This window comes from Microcebus murinus, chromosome 2 (assembly GCF_040939455.1).
Source record: "Microcebus murinus isolate Inina chromosome 2, M.murinus_Inina_mat1.0, whole genome shotgun sequence".
Taxonomy (NCBI): domain Eukaryota; kingdom Metazoa; phylum Chordata; class Mammalia; order Primates; family Cheirogaleidae; genus Microcebus; species Microcebus murinus.
The window spans coordinates 31,644,368-31,665,820 of record NC_134105.1 but is presented as its reverse complement, the minus strand read 5'-3'; the positions used below and the strand labels follow the sequence as shown (position 1 = coordinate 31,665,820).

The 21,453-nt window shown below is 44.0% G+C and overlaps 1 protein-coding gene across 2 annotated transcripts; it reads right to left on the bottom strand.

The window, feature by feature from the left end:
• Positions 1-656: 656 nt before the first annotated feature.
• Positions 657-20,467, bottom strand: ERMAP (erythroblast membrane associated protein (Scianna blood group)). Of its 2 annotated transcripts, XM_075997293.1 has the most exons (13): positions 20,265-20,467; positions 14,176-14,216; positions 13,369-13,457; positions 12,743-13,081; positions 11,527-11,808; positions 9,947-10,063; positions 9,330-9,362; positions 8,241-8,273; positions 7,155-7,175; positions 5,851-5,871; positions 5,726-5,752; positions 5,614-5,640; positions 657-3,406 (listed from the first exon to the last, which is right to left on the bottom strand). In XM_075997293.1, the coding sequence occupies exons 3-13, from the start codon at positions 13,451-13,453 to the stop codon at positions 2,682-2,684; spliced, it is 1,710 nt and encodes a 569-aa protein (XP_075853408.1). In that variant the 5' UTR covers positions 13,454-13,457; positions 14,176-14,216; positions 20,265-20,467; the 3' UTR covers positions 657-2,681. The 2 variants fall into 2 exon arrangements, with proteins under 2 accessions (XP_075853408.1, XP_075853402.1); XM_075997287.1 differs by lacking the exon at positions 14,176-14,216.
• Positions 20,468-21,453: the final 986 nt, after the last annotated feature.

The window sequence follows — 21,453 nt, the reverse complement described above, 5'->3', positions numbered from 1 at the left end:
CTAAGGTTGTCGGATTTTCTTCTGTGCTCGAGTGTTCAAGCCAATGGCACAGGGTCACCTGTCTGGGAAGTTGTAAAGTTGGTATAGCAAACCTACATGACCTCCAAGTGGTCATGAACTCAAAGTAAAATTAGTGACCCCTGACAGGTTCTGTAGTTATTCAGCGAAGCTCAGTGTCTGGCACCTCACTCTAGTTTACAGTTTAAAATCAAAGGAGTGTAGAACTGGAAGGGAGATATATGTATCTTCTGCCTCCGGAAATGTAAGTTCTCTTTCCGGCTGGTAGGGTAAATTCTCTCATTGCGTAGGGCCAGTGTGGACAATGTGAGTTAGTTTTAAGATTGTAATATTCAGAAAAGTATGTTTAGAACTGAATATGGGTGAGTGAAATATAAATACCTAATGAACACTATTAGTGTATAAATTGATTTAGAAATAAGAAAAAAATACTACAGGGCAAACAGGAATAAAACGATGGCTTTTATGAGCTGTGGTTAAAGCTTGCTTGAATGAACTCAAAGCTGTTTGGAAATCAATCCCATAATGTGTTTTTTCTGTTAGCAGCTCAAAGCCTTTCCCTGAAACTTTTCATTCACAGTGAAAATAACAGCATACCAAACAATGAAAATCAAACTTTTATTTTAAAACTGTACAAAACCAAACAAAAAATTTACTCAGCCACTGTGATGGTTAATTTTATGTATCCACTTGACTGGACCACAAGAAACCCAGATATTTGGTCAAACATTATTCTTGGGTGTGTCTGTGATGGCGTATTTGGATGAGATTAACATTTAAATCAGTAGACTGAATGAATAAGGCACAGTGCCCTCTCTAATGTAGATGGCCCTCATCCAATCAGTTGAAGGTCTCAATAGAACACAAACACTGACACTCCCCCAACTAAGAGAGAATTCTTCCTCCGGGCCAGACTTTGGATTGGTACATAAGCTATTTTCATGCCTTCAGGCTCAAACTGAAACATCAGCTCTTCCAAAGTCTCAAGCCTGCTGCCTTCAGACTAGAACTACACCATCAGCTCTCCTGGGACACCTGCTTGCTGACTTACCCTGCAGATCTTGGGACCTGCCAACTCCATAATCATGTGAGCCAATTCCTTATAATAAATTAATCAATCTCTCTCATATATATATATATATATATATATATATATATATATATATCACCTCATATTGGTTCTGTTTCTTTGGAGAACCCTAATACAGGTACTAACAGAGAGAACTTCTAACAACAGAAATGTCCAATTTCTGTTGGGTAGAATTGTATACCCATCTGCGCACACATAGTCAATATCTCCACAAACAGGACAGATCACATATGTGGTGTAACTTGAAAGTGACTAGGCTTCTTTCTGCAATCCACACCCAAAAATCAGGTTCATTATTTTATCCTCACACATGGCCTACCAACTTCTTATTTGAAATCAATGTTCTCTAACCTAAGAGGCTGTTTGTTACACAAACCCAGTCTTTTGATACAATGGTCTTGTGGAGGGAATAGCTTGTACAATGGTGGTTAAAAATGCCACTGTTTCTAGTTGGGCCTCTCCAAATCTCAGGAAGGTATTCAAAAGGACCAGCACAACAGACTAACTCATCTGCACTCTCTTTTCAAGGCCACACACAGCTGAGCTCTTTGTTTACAGCTGTGCTTCCCAGCTCCCTGACTGTGCTCCTGAGGGCTTTAGAATTACACTACTGTGTTTTCAGTTCCTGTGCCTAGTTATCATCAATAGGTTGATTAACTTTTGAAAACATGTACGATTAGCTCTGGATGTCACCAAATTATGTTGTAAATAGCATCAAGAAAATAGAAAAGGGCCTTGGCACAGCAGCTCACACCTGTAGTCCTAGTACACTGGAAGGCCAAGATTGCTTGAGATCAGGAGTTCAAGACCAGCCTGAGAAAAAGTGAGACCCCCGTCTCTACTCAAAATAGAAAAATTAGCCAGGTGTGGTAGCGCAAGCCTGTAGTCCCAGCTATTTGGGAGGCTGAGGCAGGAGGTCACTTGAGCCCAGGCATTTGAGGTTGCAGTGAACTATGATCCCACCACTGCACTCCAGCCAGGGTGACAGCAAGACTCAAAAAAAAGAAAAGAAATTAGAAAGGGATGGCATATTTTACTTCTCTGCCTGTCTGCCTCTGCCTCTCTGCCTCTCCACCCCCATTCCTGAAGAAAGAATGAAGAGCATGTGATCCAAAAGTATTTACTTTTAGAAAGCTGACTTTGGGGGCCAGAGGCCTGAACTGAGAAAAAGAAGAGACAAAAGCAATCTTTAAGAGCTTAAAAGTAAGAAGTCAGGGACTAGGGGCCATAACTCCAGGATGGGAAGCCTGAGGGCAGGATAAGGCAGAGAAAAGTTCTTCTAAATATCCCCTGGAGTAGAGAAGCCTTTCCCCTGAAGCTATGCTGTATCTCAGGGACACACATTGAGCATGTCCACCTGAACCTATACTGCTTGCATGGTTTTTAGGAATTCTCCCTCCAAATTGATGGGAACTTCAAGTCCCTGGAAGAAAGACAGGGTTCAGAACTGAGCCCTGGGAGAAAAGTGGTACAAAGAGAAACCACAAAAGGGTCAGGATTTGGGTTAGGCCAGGACACTGAAATCCAGAGCAGTGGGCTGGATGGTCATGGGAGCAGGTAACAGAGCACATCCCTAAAAAGAAGGAACCTTGAGCCCCTGAAGGGCTGGGCCAAGATCAGAGGGCAAGGACAAGGTCATGTCCCTGAGTGAGAAAAGCTCCATGTCCGGAGCAGGTAGTAAGGAAGGGTTCACCTTCAGGGACACATCTCCATTAGCGTGGCGTTTTCCTTCTGGCTTGGGGACAACTGATTCCTTGGATTTCTGTAGTTCTGAACAAATGACTAGAGGTGCTGTGTTTTTCCCTCCATCATGTAGACAAGGTTCAAAGAAAGGGCGAAGGGGGCCAGAGAAACTGTCAGTGAAAGTAAAGATGTGGGACTTGTCAGTCACATTGTAGAAAGAGATGACTCCTGCTTCATAGTCCAGGAAAACCCCAACACACTGAGGAGGCTCTTTAAGGCGAAAGGAGATCTGTGGGGATGTGAGAGCTTCATGCTTATTCCCATCACTCTGTCGCACAAGCCAGTGTCCATTGGCGGGCGAGGCGGTGACCTTCCCCTTCCTGCTCACTGACTCACTGCACACCCCAAGGATCCACTTGGTCTTGTCTCCCACGTACACCTCCCAGTAGTGACAGCCAGCTGTGAAGTACTCTGTGCCCAGGACGCTGACGACGAAATCAAATCTCTCGGGGTTGTCAGGCACAGGCTGCCTTCTGTCTCCAAGCCTCACACATTTCCGGTCCTCAGACAGGATGAGTTTGGGGTGCGCTGTGTCCGGGTCCAGGGTCACAACCACTGCAGAGAGCCACAGAGAGGTGAGTTTTGGGAATGCTAGGTCTTAAGGGATCTCTGAGTAGTTTTGGAGGGAAAAATAATCTTTAGGTCTGCAATCACTGTTATTGGCCCATTTTAGTTAATGGGTCTCCCCCAACATATGCACTGGAACCAAATGATTCCTCGTGTCTTTCAAAGACTAGGTCTCCTAGTGGGGTACTAAGTAAAAGAAGTTCTTCTTCATCTGTCTATGAAGCTGCCTTAATCTTTGGGAAATCCTACCTGCTATGGTTTGAGTATGTCCCCCAAAAGGTCATGTGTTGGAATCTTAATTCCTCAGTGAGGTAGTGTTGGGAGGTGTTTGGGTCATGGGGGCCCCACCTTCACGAACGGATTAATGCAGTTCTCTCAGGACTGGGTTGTTTTATTGAGAGTGGGCCATACCAAAGCAGGTTGCCCTGCTCTGTCTCCTCTCTCTTTGCATGCACTTGCTTGCCCTTCTGCTTTTCATGAAGCAACATGAGGCCCTCACCAGATATAGCCACCCCATCTTGGATCTGCTATCCTCCAGAACTGTGAGCTAAATAAACTTCTTTCCTTTATAAATTACCCAATCTTAGGTATTCTGTTCTAGCAACAGAAAATGGACTAAGACATTACCTCTGTCTGCAACGTTCCAAAGGAATCTGATATATGATGATAAACACAGGCTTTGATGTTAGACCCTGCAGCTGCATAGGATGTTTGAGTCCCAGCTCTGCCACATGCTAGTTACATAGCCTTGGGCTTGTTATTCATCCCTAGGCCTTAGTTTCCTCATCTGTAAAATGAGGGTAATAACAGAACATATGTTGTAGAGGTATTGTGCAGACTTGATGAAATAATGCATGAGATAGTGCCTCATTGTTACAGTGAGTGCATGATGCTTATTTTGTTATCAAAAATTATTGCTTATAATTATCATTTTTAAATGTTGTTATAGAGAAGATTCTTCCTTAACACTGTGGATTGTGGGTGTCACAGTGAGTGTCCCTCCGCCCCCAAATATGGGAAACAGGCTCTTCTTGGAGCATTATATCCATGAAACCATCCTTGGTTGAAGTGGTGGCAGTAAGCCAGGCTGTGAATGTGAGACAGAAGGGTTTGTGAGTTCCCAGAATGCCAACCAAGGTGAATATGGGAAACAGGCTCTTCTTGGAGCATTATATCCATGAAACCATCCTTGGTTGAAGTGGTGGCAGTAAGCCAGGCTGTGAATGTGAGACGGAAGGGTTTGTGAGTTCCCAGAATGCCAACCAAGGTGACCTGGTGCTTTCTCAAGTGGCCAAGTCATTGATTTTCTTGTACTCTGCCTGAAGGAAGATAGTATGAACGGCTGGGAATAAAGAGCCTCCAATATTGAAAAGGGTCCCAACAGTGAAAACAATGGATCCTATTGGAACAGGAGCAAAAAATGCAAACTATTTAGAAATAAATTAAAAAGAGACATGTGCAAATCTTTTTACAAAAAAACTATGAAACTTTTTTGTAGTGTATATTATTGGGGCATCTGCCCAACCCATTCCCTTCTCTGAGAATCTCAGTCACCATCCCCCCAAAAAATTGGTCTGTAGAGAAAAAAAAAAGTGGCATGTGTGTGGAAAGAGGCAGAAGCAGTGGCTATTTATCTGATTGTGACAGATAGGACAGGAAGATGGGACAGATGTGACAGGAAGAACTTCCCAAACCTGAGAGCATGGAAGAGGCTACATAGGAAAAGATTAATGAATTAGACTATATAAAAATAAAACACTCATGCATTAGAAAAATACTATAAAGAAATTAAAATGCAAATGAAAAATGAGTGGTGACAAATATGACAAAGAGTTAATATACTTTATCTAGAAAGAATCCTCGAAAGTCAAAAAGTAGCCCAAATAGGACAGGAACAGATGAGTCACAAAGAAATACAAATAACTGATAAACTTAAGAAAAATCTTAAAAATCATAGAAAAACCCATAATAAGGGCAAACCTAATATTTATCTGTGCTCTAAAAGAGAGAAGACTTTCTAAATCTGTGCCCAAAAGAAAGATCACAAAGATTTTTAAATATTTGATCAAACCATAAACAGATTTGATAACAATAAAAGTAATTACAGTTTGCATTTCAAAGGAATGGAGCACAGTCTAAGGTTACAAAGCCTTAGGAGGATGACCTCTGAGATCTATTGGATTGGTGTAACTTACCAAAATGCAACCGGGCTCTTCTCCAGCCTGCAAGACATAGAAGGGACTGATTGTTAAAGCACTGGAGAAATCCCAGAGGGTGGGGATCAAACACGGGGAAAGTGCATCTCACCTGAGTTTGCTGCAGCTCTTTTCAACCCTATGAAAGAAGAAAGAAGGGAGATGAACTATCACTGGAAATATCAGGACAACAGGAGACAAGTTGGTATGGAAGTTATAAGAACATGGGAAACTTACTTAGTTCACTCCGGAGTTTCTCTAAAGAATAAGAAAGTTTGGCAGATCAGAACAAGGGCTTCTACATTCCCACAGTGATACAGTCCCATCACAAACACTTTCCCAGAGCAGATCCTCAATTGCCATCCCCCAGAACATCCCCATAAGAGTGTTTGCAAAGGCAATAGCTCCCAGCTGTAGGGCATGGTCCTCAGCACTACTGCAGAGAATCAGCCAATTCCTATGTGAGCCCAACCTTAGGCAGACTGAATAAAGGAGACATCTCACACCTATGGGTAATGAATGTAAATGTATGTATATGAGAGAAGAATAAAATATAAGTTCATTTTGGCTGGGTGCGGGTGGCTCGCGCCTGTAATCCTAGCACTTTGGGAGGCCGAGGCAGGAGGATTGCTTGAGCTCAGGAGTTTGAGGCCAGCCTGAGCAAGAGCGAGACCCCGTCTCTACTATATATAGAAAAAAATTAGCCAAACAACTAAAAATAGAAAAAATTAGCCAGGCACGGTGGCACATGCCTGTAGTCCTAGCTACTCAGGAGGCTGAGGCAGGAGGATTGCTTGAGCCCAGGAAGTTGAGGTTGCTGTGATCTAGGCTGATGCCACGGCACTCTAGCCCAGGCAACAGAGTAAGACTCTGTCTCAAGAAAAAAAAAAAAAAATATATATATATATAAGTTCATTTAAAACTGAGTCTCTGGCTGGGCACAGTGGCTCATGCCTCTAATCTTAGCACTCTGGGAGGCTGAAGCAGGAGGATCACTTGAGATCAGAAGTTCGAGACCAGCCTTAGCAAGAGCGAGACTCTGTCTGTACTTTAAAAATAAATAAAAAAAATTAAAACTGAGTCTCTACTAGATATTTGTTACCATGTGTATTTTCTCAATGTAAAATAAAATAGATATGTCAGATGTCTGCAGGGTTATTTTTTAATGTTTTCAGACAAGAAATGGTAGAGAAGCACTGCTCCAGTGTATTCAGTTTAATGATGATCCATCCATCATGGACCCCACCTATGGAAATGTCATGCCTGGGTAATAAAAGGAACTTCCAGATGGCTTCACCTATGGGAGATACATCTATTCTTGGTAAAACATCTCCCATTTAGAGACTAAATAACAGTCATATAAGAAAGAGGAGGACATACTTGAGAAAAGAGGCCATGGAGAGCCAAGAAATCCCCAATCTCCATGGCTTTAATTACCCTTGTCCCCTCCCTTGTGTCCCAGGAAGTGGAACTCAGATACTCATCCTAACAAAGGTGTCAGCAGAGGGAAGTTTGTGCCACAGAGGAGAAGCCGAACTTACTGAGGGCTTTATGGAGTCTTCCTAAACACCAGAGAGAGAGAGAGGGAGAGAAGTGAGTGATCAGATCCTGCCCCTTTATCCTGGAGCCCTGGCGGGCTCATCACTCCACCCCCAGGAGGATGGTGACATTTTTCTCAGTCCCTAATCCAGAGTCATGTACCGGGGGAATCTGATGGGCCTGGTAACACTTCCCGATACCCAGCTTGCCCAAGTCTGTGGTTTCTGCTTCCCCTTCCTTTTTGTCTGTCTGGTTTCATTTCCACTGTCTGTGAGTGTTTCAGCGTGTTTGTAACTGCAGTGCATGAGTGTATGCCTTGCTGTCCTTTTATAGCCTACTGTTACGATATTTAACGTGTAAAACTAGCTAAAGGCCTCACATGAACTTGTTGATATACTTCATTATTTTCTACAGTCGCTCCCTGAAGTTACAAATTTCACAAATTTGGAGGCCCCAGAAGGTTTGGGGACATATGTCTTTGCTCCATATGCTTTGGGGGAGGACTTGTGGCTTCTCTGGAAGGCCACATGGCCCACAGTTTCCCCTGCCTGGCACTGACTGACCCTGCCAGAGAACTGACATTGTATGTCCGAGTCTGCTGCCAGGCCCTGTCTCAGCCAGGCCAGTGTTAGGCATTCGACGTTGGAGCAATGAGGCTGAATGTGACGCGGCTCCAAGGGAGCATATGGTTTAGTGTGAACCATTTCCTCTACTAATGGCTCCATCTACTATGTCCTGTTCTTATACTGAGGCAGGCACTGAATCCTCTCAACAATGTGCGGTGCATAGAGTTATTATTCCTGTTTTATAGAGGTGTGGTCTGAGGCTCAGAAGGACACAAAATTTGCCCATGGTCATCCAGTTAGTAAGTGGCCAAGAAGGCAGGATTCAAACCCAAGTTTGTCTGACTCCTGAGTGGGAAGTCCTCACCATCATTCCACTACACTGTTCCCCTCTGCTCGTGGGCAGAACAGCCAGAGTGCCTGCTGTGTGCACCCCATGCTTGCCCCAGCTTGGAGGAGGTGAGAGGGGAGAAGAGAAAGACTGTGCTATTTGTTTCCTACCCATCACTCTTTACATATAATTACCTTTTTCTCTTGCGTGGTCCGAGAGAAGATTTTCTAGAGAAAGGGAAGGAAAATATCATGAGTCTTTGCCACCACCAGGAGGGGCCCTGATTCCTGTTGATCCACCTGCTGCTCTTGGTCCTGTGTACCTCTGTCTGTCTGCACCTCCCTGATCCATCCCTGATCATCTCTCTCTCCTCTGGGCAGCAGAATTGGCAGCCCAAATTGCCCCCCACATCCTGCTTACTGCCTCTGGTCTCCTCTCAACACTGCTGCCAGAGAGAATTTTTCACAGCACAATTCTGATGGGATATCCCCGTGCATTGCTTTACCACTGCTCTCAGAAGGACTAAAATCCTCACGTGACCTACAAGGCCTCAGTTGGCCCAACCCCTGCCTAACTCCCCAGCGTCGTCCCTGCCATCTGTCCCTGCCATCTGTCCCTTCGCTCCTGCACCGTTTCAGCTTCCCCAGTGAGTGCCGCTCTCCCCGACCATGCCTCTTTCACAAGCTGTTCTTTTTGCGGTAGATGGTTTTCCATTCCCTCTTCACTCATGACTTCCAGCCCTTCAGGTCAAACATCACATCCCCAAACCTCAAGCTTGGTTGGGTCCTCCTGGTCATAGCCTTCATGGAACTGGGAGCTTTCTTTTGTGGCATTTCTTTAGTATACATTTATCTGTGTAATTATTTCATTGTCTCCCTGACTAGACTGAAACTTCCTGGGAGGCACAGGCTGTGTCTGCTCTTACTCACCCTTGCAGCCCCTGAATCTAGTGTAGTCCAGGGCACTTAGGAGGATAGTTATCAATTATTTGTTGAGTGAATAAAAGCTTCCCCTACATTCAGTCTACATGAATAAGATGACACAGAGTGAGATCACACAATGAGCTCAAAGACAAAAATCACCCAACATACTGGCATACTATTCCAAATAAGAGTCAGTAAACACTAGAAGCAACACATTCAGACACCATCACCACCACCACCTTCACCAAGGACAGCAGACGATGGAATTTTCAGGTATAGAGTTTAGATTAGTGGGCACTGGGGGTACAGAAATCAACAGAACAAAGAAACATCTCCCCACCCCCATCCCAGGACACTTACCTACCTCCATCACCTGTTCATAGAGAAGCTTCTCTAAAAGGGAGAAAGAGATGTCAGCTCAGCTTAGGAAGGGCTTTTTCTAACAGGTATAGTTGTCCAAAGATGGCCCAAGCTGCCTCGGTGGGACTGACTCCCTGTCACTAAGGGTGTGTGACCATTTGAAAGGGTCTTCAAACCATCAGATGGGAGAGGAGTGTTGTATTATGTGATTTTCAAAGTCCTCTACAACCCTTTGTCATTTTTCTGAGGATTTTATCCAATGAATATAATTGGATTTCCTGATTAGAAGGCTCTAATTAATATCTTAGTTAATTAGAAGGCTGGCACGGTTGGTTATTTTCTAATTTCTCAAAGAGTAAGAATTCACAGCTCTGCCCAGGGGCCTTTCTGAAATTTATTGAATTCTCTCTGCAGTGTGAGTCCCCAGGGCACGGCTCTACCAGCTTTCTCCCAGCCAACGTGTGGGCCCTTCACCCTATGGACAAGTGTCCTATGACAAGTGTCATGTCTACATGGACAAGTGTCATGTCTACATCTGCGTCCATCCAGCATTTTCCCAGAGCAGCTATAGCCCCACCTCCTGCCCACCTCCTGGGCTCCCTGACCACTTGAGTTACCTTTTGATCTTCTTTGCTTCCAGATAAGCCAAAGGCACACCATGATGAGGAGCCCCAGGACAGAAAGGATCACAGCGAGAGCCACTGCTAAGGAGGAGATCCTCCCTGGAGATGGGGCTGAAACAAAAACCACCAATGACCATCTCAGGGAGACCTCTGAGAGCTTCTGCTGTGCCTCAGGTGACAGACAACTCAGGCACGTCCCAACTGTCCCCAGTCCCTCTGGGGAGAGACCTCCAGTCAAAACTAGTGAGACTCTTTGCTTCTCTTTCTTGGTAACTCAAACCCTGGATGCCATTAAAGATAAGTGAGATGGTCATCTCTCAGGAATGGTTTACATGGTCCTGCCTGAAGACCATAGTTTAAACAAGCTTTTGACCACAATCTCATACTGCCATATAATTCAGTGGAAAAATATTCCCGGGACTTCGGAGAACTGAAGGTGCTCTCCTCCCTAAACACCTGTGGTCTCAGGAGCACCTGCCGCCGCGCCCTTCACACCCTCACTGTGCTCTGGAACGGCAGTCAGTGTGACCTCTCTGCCCTGAGCACTGTCCGCAGATTTCTATGGTGCTGCAGCAGCAGGCCTAGAGCCCAGGCAGGAGAGAAAGGAGAAAGAAAGAAGAAATAGAGAAGAAAACAATGAGCAGAAGTGGTTAAGAGCCCAAGCTGGGTATGTCCTTACTCAACACTGTGTGACCCGAGGCAGGAGACTGAGCCCCTCCAAGGCTGGCTTGCCTCATCTGTAAAATGGGTGTGACAGGGAGTCCCAGTCTGCTTGGGTTTTAGAGAGATTTAAAGAGACCAGTCACATAAGGCACATAGCACTTAGTGAGGGGCAGTGGCAGTAGTAAGAAAAGAAAGAAGGGGCACAGAGACACAAAAAGGATGGGATTAGCAGGTCCATGACTCCTCTCCACCCCGGCCCCAGGGCCCAGGTCCCAGTCTATCTTTCTTGGCTCCAAAACCACCCTTCTCTGCCATATGACTCCATGTTTCAAGGGTCTTTAAATGGTTCATACCCTTTGACCCATTAATTCTACTTCCAGAAACACTTTCTAAGAAAATAATCAGAATCACTTGGCAAAATACGTGCAAAGATGTTCACTACACCATTAGTTATAATATAAAGAAATATTGGGAAACATCTGATGCCCAGGCATAGGGCTTCAACTAATTTTATTATGCTATAGCCACTCAGTGAAATACTACACAGCCCTTAAAATCATGTTACTTGTGGACATGAGCAAAAAACCCCAAAATTCTCATGACATTATAAGTGGGAAAAAACCCAGAGTACATATATGTAAACATAAGCACACTCAGAGATACACACATACAAGAAAGTCTTGAAAGAAATGCAGCAAAATGTTAGCAGTGGTTCTCTGGAATTTATGAGATTATAGGCCATCTTTCAGTTTCTATAAAAACATTCTGTATTTTTTCAAGTTTTCTATAATTGACATGTTTTATTCTTAGAATGTAAAACATTTTTTAATGTTTATAAAATTTCCACTAGAGTAGAAGTTTCTTCTGGGACCACCGGGAGCTTCAAGCTTGTTTTCTGCCCCACCTTTTACCTGCCATGAGCATGGCTGCGGTCTTCTCTTGGCCAAGGGCAATGTTGCGGAAGGTGCAGGACACGTTCCCCAGTGTGCTGTCCCTGACTCTGCTGGACACTGCTGATTGGAAGAGCCCAGCTTCGTCCAGAGCATGGGTCTCGGACAGGGATGGAAGCGCCCTGCCATGAGGGTCTCTCCACTCGGTCCGAGGCTCTGGGAACCATCCCACCGACCTGCACACCAGCTGGATCCATCCAGCGTCATAGCTGTTCACGTGGATGTAAGGATCGGAGCCTAGAACTGGAGAGGAGAGACTGCCTGGCTGAATCAACCCAGAAACAGATGGGCAGGGCCTCTGCAAGGGCATGGTTCCTCCCACCGCCTCCTCTGATGAACAGGGGCAGCTGGTAATGGAACTGCAATGTCTGCCCTCCCCCCACGCTCCTCCCAATGGGGTAAGCCAGTCTCCAGCTTTATCCTCAGACATTTCAAAACCCACCCATAGCAGTAAGTGCATCACGTGATTCGGATTCTTTTGGGCACCTCAGTTCCCTTTTAAAAAAGTACTCTTTACCCCAAATGACTTCATCTTTGGAAAGGCTGTTTTAAAGTAATTGATTCACTGCCTCTTTTTGGTGTGTGACTCATATATGACCATCAGCTTGTGACTACATGGAGCTGGTATCATTCAAGCAAATGCAAAGACACAGGTTGGGTTGAGCTGGGTTGGGGTTTTTTATAGACTATGTTTTCAAATACTAAAGCTAGTTTGAGAAACACTATCTCTACCTTCTGGGACCTCGAAGTACTCAGAACCCCAGGAGAGGACCCAGTAAGTAAATCCTTGTCACCACTGGGAATCTGGACCTTGAGGACATTTCCTTAGAGCCATGGTTATGAGTTCCTTGATAATTGAGCAAAGAAAGATGACCCAGACAGGAAAAGCTATCATCTGAGCCACAAAGCCCTACAGGCCACTAATCGTATTTAACCAGGAGCTGCACTGTACAGTGTTTTCCAAAGTCGGGGTTCCTTCCTTCCTCATCAGAAATGCCTGGGCCAGTGTCACGGCCTGGGCTGAGGTCAACGGCCCCACCCGGGTAAGGCTGAGCCAGCCCCGCAAGTCGGATCTGCACTGCGGATGAAAGAAGAGTCTAGATATGGAGAGACAAAATAGGTCCTAGGCTCATCCAGTTACCTCCAATGACCCTGGGCACCTCCGACCCATCCTAACCTGCAACCTGCAGGGTCACGGTGTCCTCCCTGCTCAGGTTTCCGATCTGGATCAGACATCGGTAGGGCCCTCGGTCCTCAAGGCGCACGTCGCGGATCTGCAGAGTGACACTTCCCTCTTGGGGGTCTCTCACCAGCGCCGTCCTCCCCTTATATTCCGGCATCTGCTCTTCCTCCCAGGCCTTCTTATCCCGGAACACGTGAACGACCTGGGAGCGCTGCGGGTGTGGGGACCGCAGCCACCTCACCTCCTTGGGCTTGGTCACCGGCCAGAGCGAGACAGGGCAGAGCAGCTCGGCTGTGCCCCCCAGCGGGGCCAGGTGGAACGTGCCGGCATCGCCTGTGCGCGGGACAGACAGGGTGGTCTGGGGGCGAGGGACGCGGGAGAAAGAGCGGAGAAGGGACGAGGAAGGGCACATCTTGGGGAAGGACAGAGAAAGGAGTGGGGGGAGGGGGGCGTTGGGCGCCCACAAAAATAAAAGAAACAAACAAATTGGGTTTTTTTGGAGGTGGGAGTAGGAGACGAACTGAACACAAAAAGAAAGAAGGCCTCTGGCCAAGCCTCCTTACTCTGGGGACGCCATTGTCGGATGTCCCAGGCAGGGAAAGAGGCTCAGAAACTCCTACCTGACAGGGGCCCGGGCAGCTGGAGGAAGACGAGGGTGATGAGGCAGCTAGAGAGCCGGGAGCCACAGGAACTCGCCATCTCCATCCCACTAGGAGGACAGAGGGAGACACCAGAAGAGGGCTGATGAGCTTGGTGTGAGGGAGGGCGCGACCAGGGGCCAGGGCTGGGATGGAGGCCGCATTGCTCCTGCTCTGGAATCACATGACCGGGGTTCCTATCCAAGCTCGCTCCTTACCTCCTGTGACACTGTGACTGAACTTCTCTGAGACTCTGCTTCCTTATCTTTAAAATGGGTATAATAACTGTGCCTCCTCGCAGGATTATCGTGAGGGTTGAAGGAGGTAAGTGCTCACACAGAGGCTGGCATCCTGGTTCAGTCTATAAATGCGGTGAGTGAGGAAGGTGGTAGGGAGGAGATGAATGAGGATCCCAGGGTGAGACACTGAGTGTGATTTAGATGGCATAACGAAAAGTCTAGAAGGAGAACTTACGCCCAGAGCTAAGTAAACAACAGGGTAATGGCCCCGTTTTGCATTTGGTTTCCAAGAACACACTTGGGAAGTGCCTGTTTCAAGACAGTCTTCACCCATGATGTAGCCTGGAGCTCTTCCCTGACAGCCTTTCAGGTTTGGCTGGACAAATAACAAACCAAAGAACCAAAGCAATAAGATCCCTCCCTTTCATCCCCAAGGCACTAATCCTGCAAACTCAAGGTTTGGAGTTGGAAAGTGTGGTTCAAGTCTTAGCTGGGCCCATTTGCTAGCTCTGTGTCCCTAGGAAAGTTGCATACCATCTCTGGGCCTCACCTTCTTAATCTATAAAGGCGGAATCTTCTTCACAGGTGAGTCTGAGGGTTCAAGGAAATAATGCACGTATAAAGCACTGGCCACAAATGCCTGGCAGAACAAGTGCTCAGTAAATGTGTAGTTGTTGTTGACAGTTATCCTTGGGAAGTGTAGCCCACTGTGTGCGTTAACCACAGGGAGACCCTAAGGGATGTCCTAGTGTAAAACTCTTTCCACGCCTACTGGCTACTGCCTGAAATTCCTTTAGCAGGAAACAATCTTTCATGTCACAAATGAGGATAAAGTTTAAAATGGAAATATTGTAGGAAGAGATAACTGACTTTTAAATTTTCTCCAAGGTTTCAAATCCTTTCCAAATAGGAAACTTTTGTAGAAGTCAGCAGGTCCAGTCCCTGAAGGTCATGGAATAGGACAAAGATGGGACATGGAGGAGTTCTCAAAGAGTGGTTGGGAAACTCAAGATGAACTTAAGGGTTGAACATTATTTTTCTTTTCTTTTCTTTCTTTCTTTTTTAAATAGAGATACAGTTTTGCTCTGTCACCCAGCTATAACTCCTTGACTCAAGGGATCCGTCCACCTGCCTTGGCCTCTGGAGTAGCTGGGATTACAGGTATACACTGCCACACACGGCTAATTATTTTATTTTTAGTTTTTGTAGAAGAGGGTCACACTGTCTGCCAGATTGGTCTTGAACTCCTGGCCTCAAGTGATCCTTTCACCCCAGCCTCCCAAAATGCTGGGATTACAGGCTTGAACCACCACATTCAGCCATTGAACACATTCTTGTTTTGAACACCTAATTCTGTTTTTCTCATGACAAAAAGCACACTGGTTTAGGGTTGTTTCTGTTTTTGTTTTTTAATTATAATGAGTACAACACACCACTCTAATCCCATAGTGCTGCAAATGGCAATGTAATAATGGGTCACAGTGAGGCTAGGATTACATTAGGACATCTTGCCTCTGTCCCACCCACTTTCCCACAGGTTACCTGCTACTCAGAAACTGAATAAGAGACATTAATAAATGACAAAAGCTCTCTACTTTATAAATTATGGTTGAAGGTGGAAGAGACAGGGCCCAGGATCCCTTGGAGTTATCCCCAATCCCCAATCCCCTTAACTTTCTAGTGATTTTTTTTTTTTTGAGACAGAGGTTCGCTTTGTTGCCCAGGCTAGAGTGAGTGCCATGGCGTCAGCCTAGCTCACAGCAACCTCAATCTCCTGGGCTCAAGCAATCCTGCTGCCTCAGCCTCCCAAGTAGCTGGGACTACAGGCATGCACCACCATGCCCGGCTAATTTTTTCTATATATATTAGTTGGCCAATTAATTTCTTTCTATTTATAGTAGAGACGGGGTCTCGCTCTTGCTCAGGTTGGCTTTGAACTCCTGACCTCGAGCAATCTGCCCACCTCGGCCTCCCAGAGTGCTAGGATTACAGGCGTGAGCCACCACGCCCGGCTCTAGTGATTTTTATAACACATCCTGGGTAGATATGCCCAAGGTGTGGACCCAGAGCTCCACGCTGAACCAGGGTTGCCCAAAATCAAAGAAGAGGAGAGCTCTATGGTCCCACATTCCTAGATTTGGGCAATCTATAAAGTGTTAAGAGGCCAAGCTTTAGTGTCAGCCTGGGTTTAAGGCCTGGCTCTGCCATTTTCTAGATGATGGGCTTAGACAGGTTAGTTTACTTCTCCAAATGTCCTCTCTCACACACATGAAATGAAGTTAATAATAATATCTATCTTGTAGATAGGGTTATAGTGAAGATCAAAGAAAATACATGTAAAATGATTTGCACCAGATACTGGAAATAAAAAGCCGATGAAGTCCTGCTATCATATTGTCACTCTATGCAATGAGGGCAATTGAGGGGGCTCAAGGTGGGGATTTTCCCTGAAGCACATCAGCAAGCTACTGATTAATAGAAAGCAGCTATATGAGCAGACTAACCCAGGAGAGGATGACATCAGAACTAGAATGTTCAGAGAAATAAAACCATATAGCTATGACAAACTGATCTTCAACAAAGCAGAAGAAAATATACACTGGGGAAAGGAAGCCCTATTCAATAAATGGTGCTGGAAATATTAGATAGTCACATTCAGAAGAATGAAACAGGATCCATGTCTCTCATCATATACAAAAATTAATTCAAGATGGATTAAAGATTTAAATGTAAGGCATGAAACCATAAAAATTCTAGAAGAAAATGTAGGAAAAACTCTTCCAGACATAAGCCTAGGTAAAGAATTTATGACTAATACCCCAACAGTAAATACAGCAGCAACAAAAATAAATAAGTGGGACTTTATTAAATTAAAAATCTTCTGCACAGCAAAAGAAATAATCAACAGAGTAAACAGACAACCTACAGAATGGGAGAAAATATTCACAAACTATATGTCTGATGAAGGACTCATTTCCAGAATCTACAAAGAACTCAAACAAAACAGCAAATAAAAAAACAAACAACTCCATCAAAAAGTGGGCAAAAGACATGAATGGAATTTTTTCAAAAGAAGATAGACAAATGGTCAACAAACATGAAAAAATGTTCTATATCACTAATCATCAGGGAAATGCTAATTAAAACCACAATGAGATAACACCTTATGCCTGTCAGAATGGCCTTTATTTATGTATGTATGAATTTAGAGACAGAGTCTCACTCTGTCACCCAGGGTAGAGTACAGTGGCATCCTCATAGCTCACTGCAACCTCAAACTCCAAGGTTCCTGCCTTAGCCTCCTGAGTAGCTGGGACTATAGGTATGTGCCACTACACCTGGCAATTTTTCTAATTTTTGGTAGAGACAGGATCGTGTTCTTGCTCAAGCTAGTCTCGAACTCCTGGCCTAAAGCCATCCTCCCGCCTCCACCTCCCAAAGTGCTATAGATGTGAGCCACAATGCCCTCTGCTCTCATGCCCATTATTAAAAAGTCATAAAACAACATGCTGGTATGGATGCAGAGAAAAAGGTATGCTATATGCTCTTGGTGCAACTGCAAACTAATACAACCTCTATGGAAAACAATACTAAGATTCTTCAAATAGCTAAACATAAACCTACCATTTGACCCAGCAATCCTACTGCTGGGTATCTACCCAAAGGAAATGACACCCACACTCAAATGTTTATCACAGCACAATTCACAATTGCAAAGATATGGAATCAACCTGAGTGTCCATCAGTTCATGAATGGATAAAGAAAATGTGATGTATGTATATACCAGCATATGTATATACCAGCCATAAAAAGGAATGAAATAATGCCATTCACAGCAACTTAGATGAAACTAGAGACCATTATCCTAAATGAAGTACCTCAGGAATGGAAAAACAAACATCACATGTTCTCACAAATAAGTGGGTGCTAAACAATGGGTACACACATGCACAAAAGCACCTAAAGGACATTGGAAACTAAGAAGAAGGGAGAGTGATAGGAGGGTGAGGGGTTAAAAACTTATCCATCAGATATAATGAACACTGGCCTGATAGGAATGGTTAGCTATTTATGGTACATTCTCACAGTGGAATACTAGGAGCATTTCATAATCACATGGTATTCAATAGAACAATCTTTAATAGCACTAGGAAATTTTCACTACATCCAAAACAATAAGCTTTTAAAAACTATGTATAGTATGATACAATTTGGAGGGAAATGCTTAGGAAAAAATACAGGAATGCAGATATCAAACAGTAACTACTTCTGGGAGTGGGAGTGGGGATTATAGGTGATCTTGATAGCTTTCCTTGTGTATTTTCCTTTATATTTTCCAAATCTCCTACCTCAAGCAGGTATCACTTTGGTTGTTGGAAAAAGCAAATATATTTTTAAAAAGAGAAGGATGATCAGGAAGAGAAGAAAAAGGAGAAGAAACAGAGTTCACTTTGGGCAAAGACACCACAGCCAAAGAAGCAGAGCTGGAAGTCCCCACAGGGTCTACTAAATTGAAGCTGCAGCCACAGCCTACCCAGCAGGGGCCTCTCTCCCTCTGAGCTTTGAGTGGAAGATCAACTGCTACCAGGTCTCTTTCTTTTGTATTTTCTTATGTAAATATAAGAACCACCTGGTCAACGATCTCCAGGATTTATTCTTCTGATCTAGGGATGGCCCCTTCCTCCACCATGTTCTCATTTAGTACATATCAATATTATAGAACTCAACATTATATTGGCTGGGTGCAGTGGCTCACACCTGTAATCCTAGCACTCTGGAAGGCCAAGGCAGGAGGATTGCTTGAGCACAGGAGTTTGAGACCAGCCTGAGCAAGAGTGAGACCCCATGTCTACTAAAAATAGAAAAGTTGGCCATGTGTAGTGATGCCTGCCTGTATTCCCAGCTACTCAGGAGGCCAAGGCAAGGAGGATCTCTTGAGCCCAGCAGTTTGAGGTTGCTGTGAGCTAGGCTTACCTAGCCCAAGCAACAGAGTGAGACCCTGTCTCAAAAAAAAAAAAAAAAATTCTATTAATATATGATTAAATTAACACTAAGTCATAAATATATTTTAAGTTGTAATATTGTTCTATATTAATAATAGCTCCCATTTATTGCCTTTGTAGATACTCTACATATATTGTCTTTAGTATTGACAACAGCCCTGAAAAGTAAAATTCTTGTTCTCTCTTACACTTAGAACAGGAAAGGCAATCATACACACATCAGGATACCATGCAAGCAAATTACCAGGACCCTTTCTGGAAGCAGATAGGAGGTAAACCATGAATGAATGAGTGAATGGATGCATAGCTCTATATCATGCATTATTACAAAATGGGCAGATGATGTTCTCACTTTACAGAGTGATTATCATGGAATTCCTTTGAATTTATATATAAATATGATTTTACTTCCTAAAGTTCAATGAACATGCCACAATTTGAGGCTTTTTTTATCCTATTTATTGTAAGAAAATCTGGAGATTACCCAAAAAATGTACAAAAAATTTCAAATCATCTGTAATTCATCCACTCAGAGATAATGTTTCCTCAAATCATTTTCTATGCATGTATTATATATTACATTTTAAAAAACAGAATCAGGTTTTGATACCTGATATTTTCACCAAGCACTACATTATGCACATTTTCAAAGGCCATCAAATATTCTTTTAATGACTTCAGTGTTCCATCATGGATATTTTGAGAATTTTTAAAATAATTCTATATTGCAGGATATTTAGGTTGTTTTCCAATGTCCTGCTATTATGAACATTGTTACAAGTGATAGTGGATTAAGGACTGGAATCAGAGGGCTTAGTCCTAGTCTTGGCTTGGTCCCTAACTAGCTGTGTGACTTTGAAACTTTAAGCAAGTCACTTACATTCAGGCCTTGAGTTTCCCATCTTTAAAATGGGAAGACTTTTTAATCTGTACTGCCAAACTGCCCTCCATAAAAGTCAATATATCAATTTGCCAAAGTGTATGAAATTGCTTGTTTTCCCACAACCATCACTGGATATTATCATTTTTTAAATCTTTATCAACTTGATGAGTAACAAAATGGTATCTCTATTTTTTTAATTTGATGATATTTCACTTTAATTTATATTTCTTTGATTACTAGTTTGTTATTTAGACTTTGCCAATTACCTGTCTATATACTTTGTTCATTATTCTGTTGGACCTTTGTCTCTTAATGGCTTGCAAAATTGTTCAGATAGCAACCATTTTTTTCTACTACACATGGAAATATTTTCCCCCAAGCAATTATTTACACTTTAATTTTTAAACAGTTTAATTTTTAAAACTTCTAAAATCAGAGAAAAGATTGCAACAGATGTTCCCTTGACAAATGCAAGCAGTAATCTACAAATGATCAGTCTGAAAGCACAGAATCCAGCAAATAATAAGTGCTAAATAAACAAATAGGAATCTTTCAACAAAACCCATCCAGGTCTCTTGTCATTTGCCCTCTTTTGTGTTTCTTAAGTGACAGTTAACAGTTGCCCCATTTTGTCCTTTAAAATGTCCTTGTGAGTAAAGAGAAAGGGAATTCTTTCTGTACCAAACCTGAGGATCCCAAGAAAGTTAAATGGCTGAAAAGAGTGAAGAGAGGGGAGATGGAAGAGAACTCACCGCCTTTGGAATCAGGGATCCTTGTCCCTCACCGGCAGAGCTGGAGCCTATGAGCTGGGAACACTTCCTTCTGCCATGCAGAGAGCTGAGGCATCAGGCAGGAGCATTAGGAAGGGACAGGAACGTGGACCTGGGAAAGTTCATATTTTATTCTACAGCCCAAAGACCAGAGCCAGGACTCTCTCTGCCCCACACCTCCCTTCTAGCTGTCCCTATAAACCAACAAGCCACGCCCTGCCTGTCTGTCTCTGATAAACAGAGCAAAGAAGAGACTCCCTAAAAGTGAAGGAACCACCAAGTATCACCAGGTATAAGGGACCTTTTCCCCTAGCTCCTTTTTCCTCCAGTGCCAACTGCCAATAGTAATTCCCTTTGATACAATTTGATCCTATCAGCCACTTTCTGAAAAGCTTTGCTCCCTTTTTCTAAATCAGAGTAAATTGGAAGGTTGGTTTCAAAGACACCCACCAAGTAGCCACCTCCTTTAACTCATTACCTTTATCTCCAGCTACACCTTGACGTGTGCTTTCTGACAAGGAAACTTGCTTACTATTCTGCAACATGTGAGAAACCCTTCCCCTTCTGTCTTGCTTTCAGAATATCATAACATCCATAATTGTATCTTTAACAATGCATTATATACTTTTATGTCTTTCAAACTTCATAAAGATGCTGTCTGTTATAATAATTCCCCATGAATTCCTTTTCTCATTCAACATTAGTTTCTTTTCTTTTCTTTTTTTTTTTGACAGAGTCTAACTCTGTCTCCTGGGCTAGAGTGCAGTGGTATTGTCAATAGCTCACAGCAACCTCAAACTCCTGGGCTCAAGCGATCCTCCTGCCTCAGCCTCCTGAGTAGCTGGGACTACAGGTGCATACTGCAACACCTAGCTAATTTTTCTATTTTTTGTAGAGAGGTGTCCCCCTTTTGCTCAGGCTGCTCTCAAACTCCTGGCCTTAAGCAATCCACCCACCTTGGCCTTCCAAAGTGCTAGGATTACAGGTGTGAGACACTGAACCCAGCCCAACACCATTCCCTCGGCCTACCTGATTTTGGTGTAGCTGAGACTTGCACACCGCCAGCATGCCACCTCACAGGCCACCGTGTCTCTTTGCCTACCTATGTCAGGGCTCTCTGCAAAGCCTTAGAAGGCTGTTCAGCCGGGGTGCAGCCCAGGAGTTCACCAAA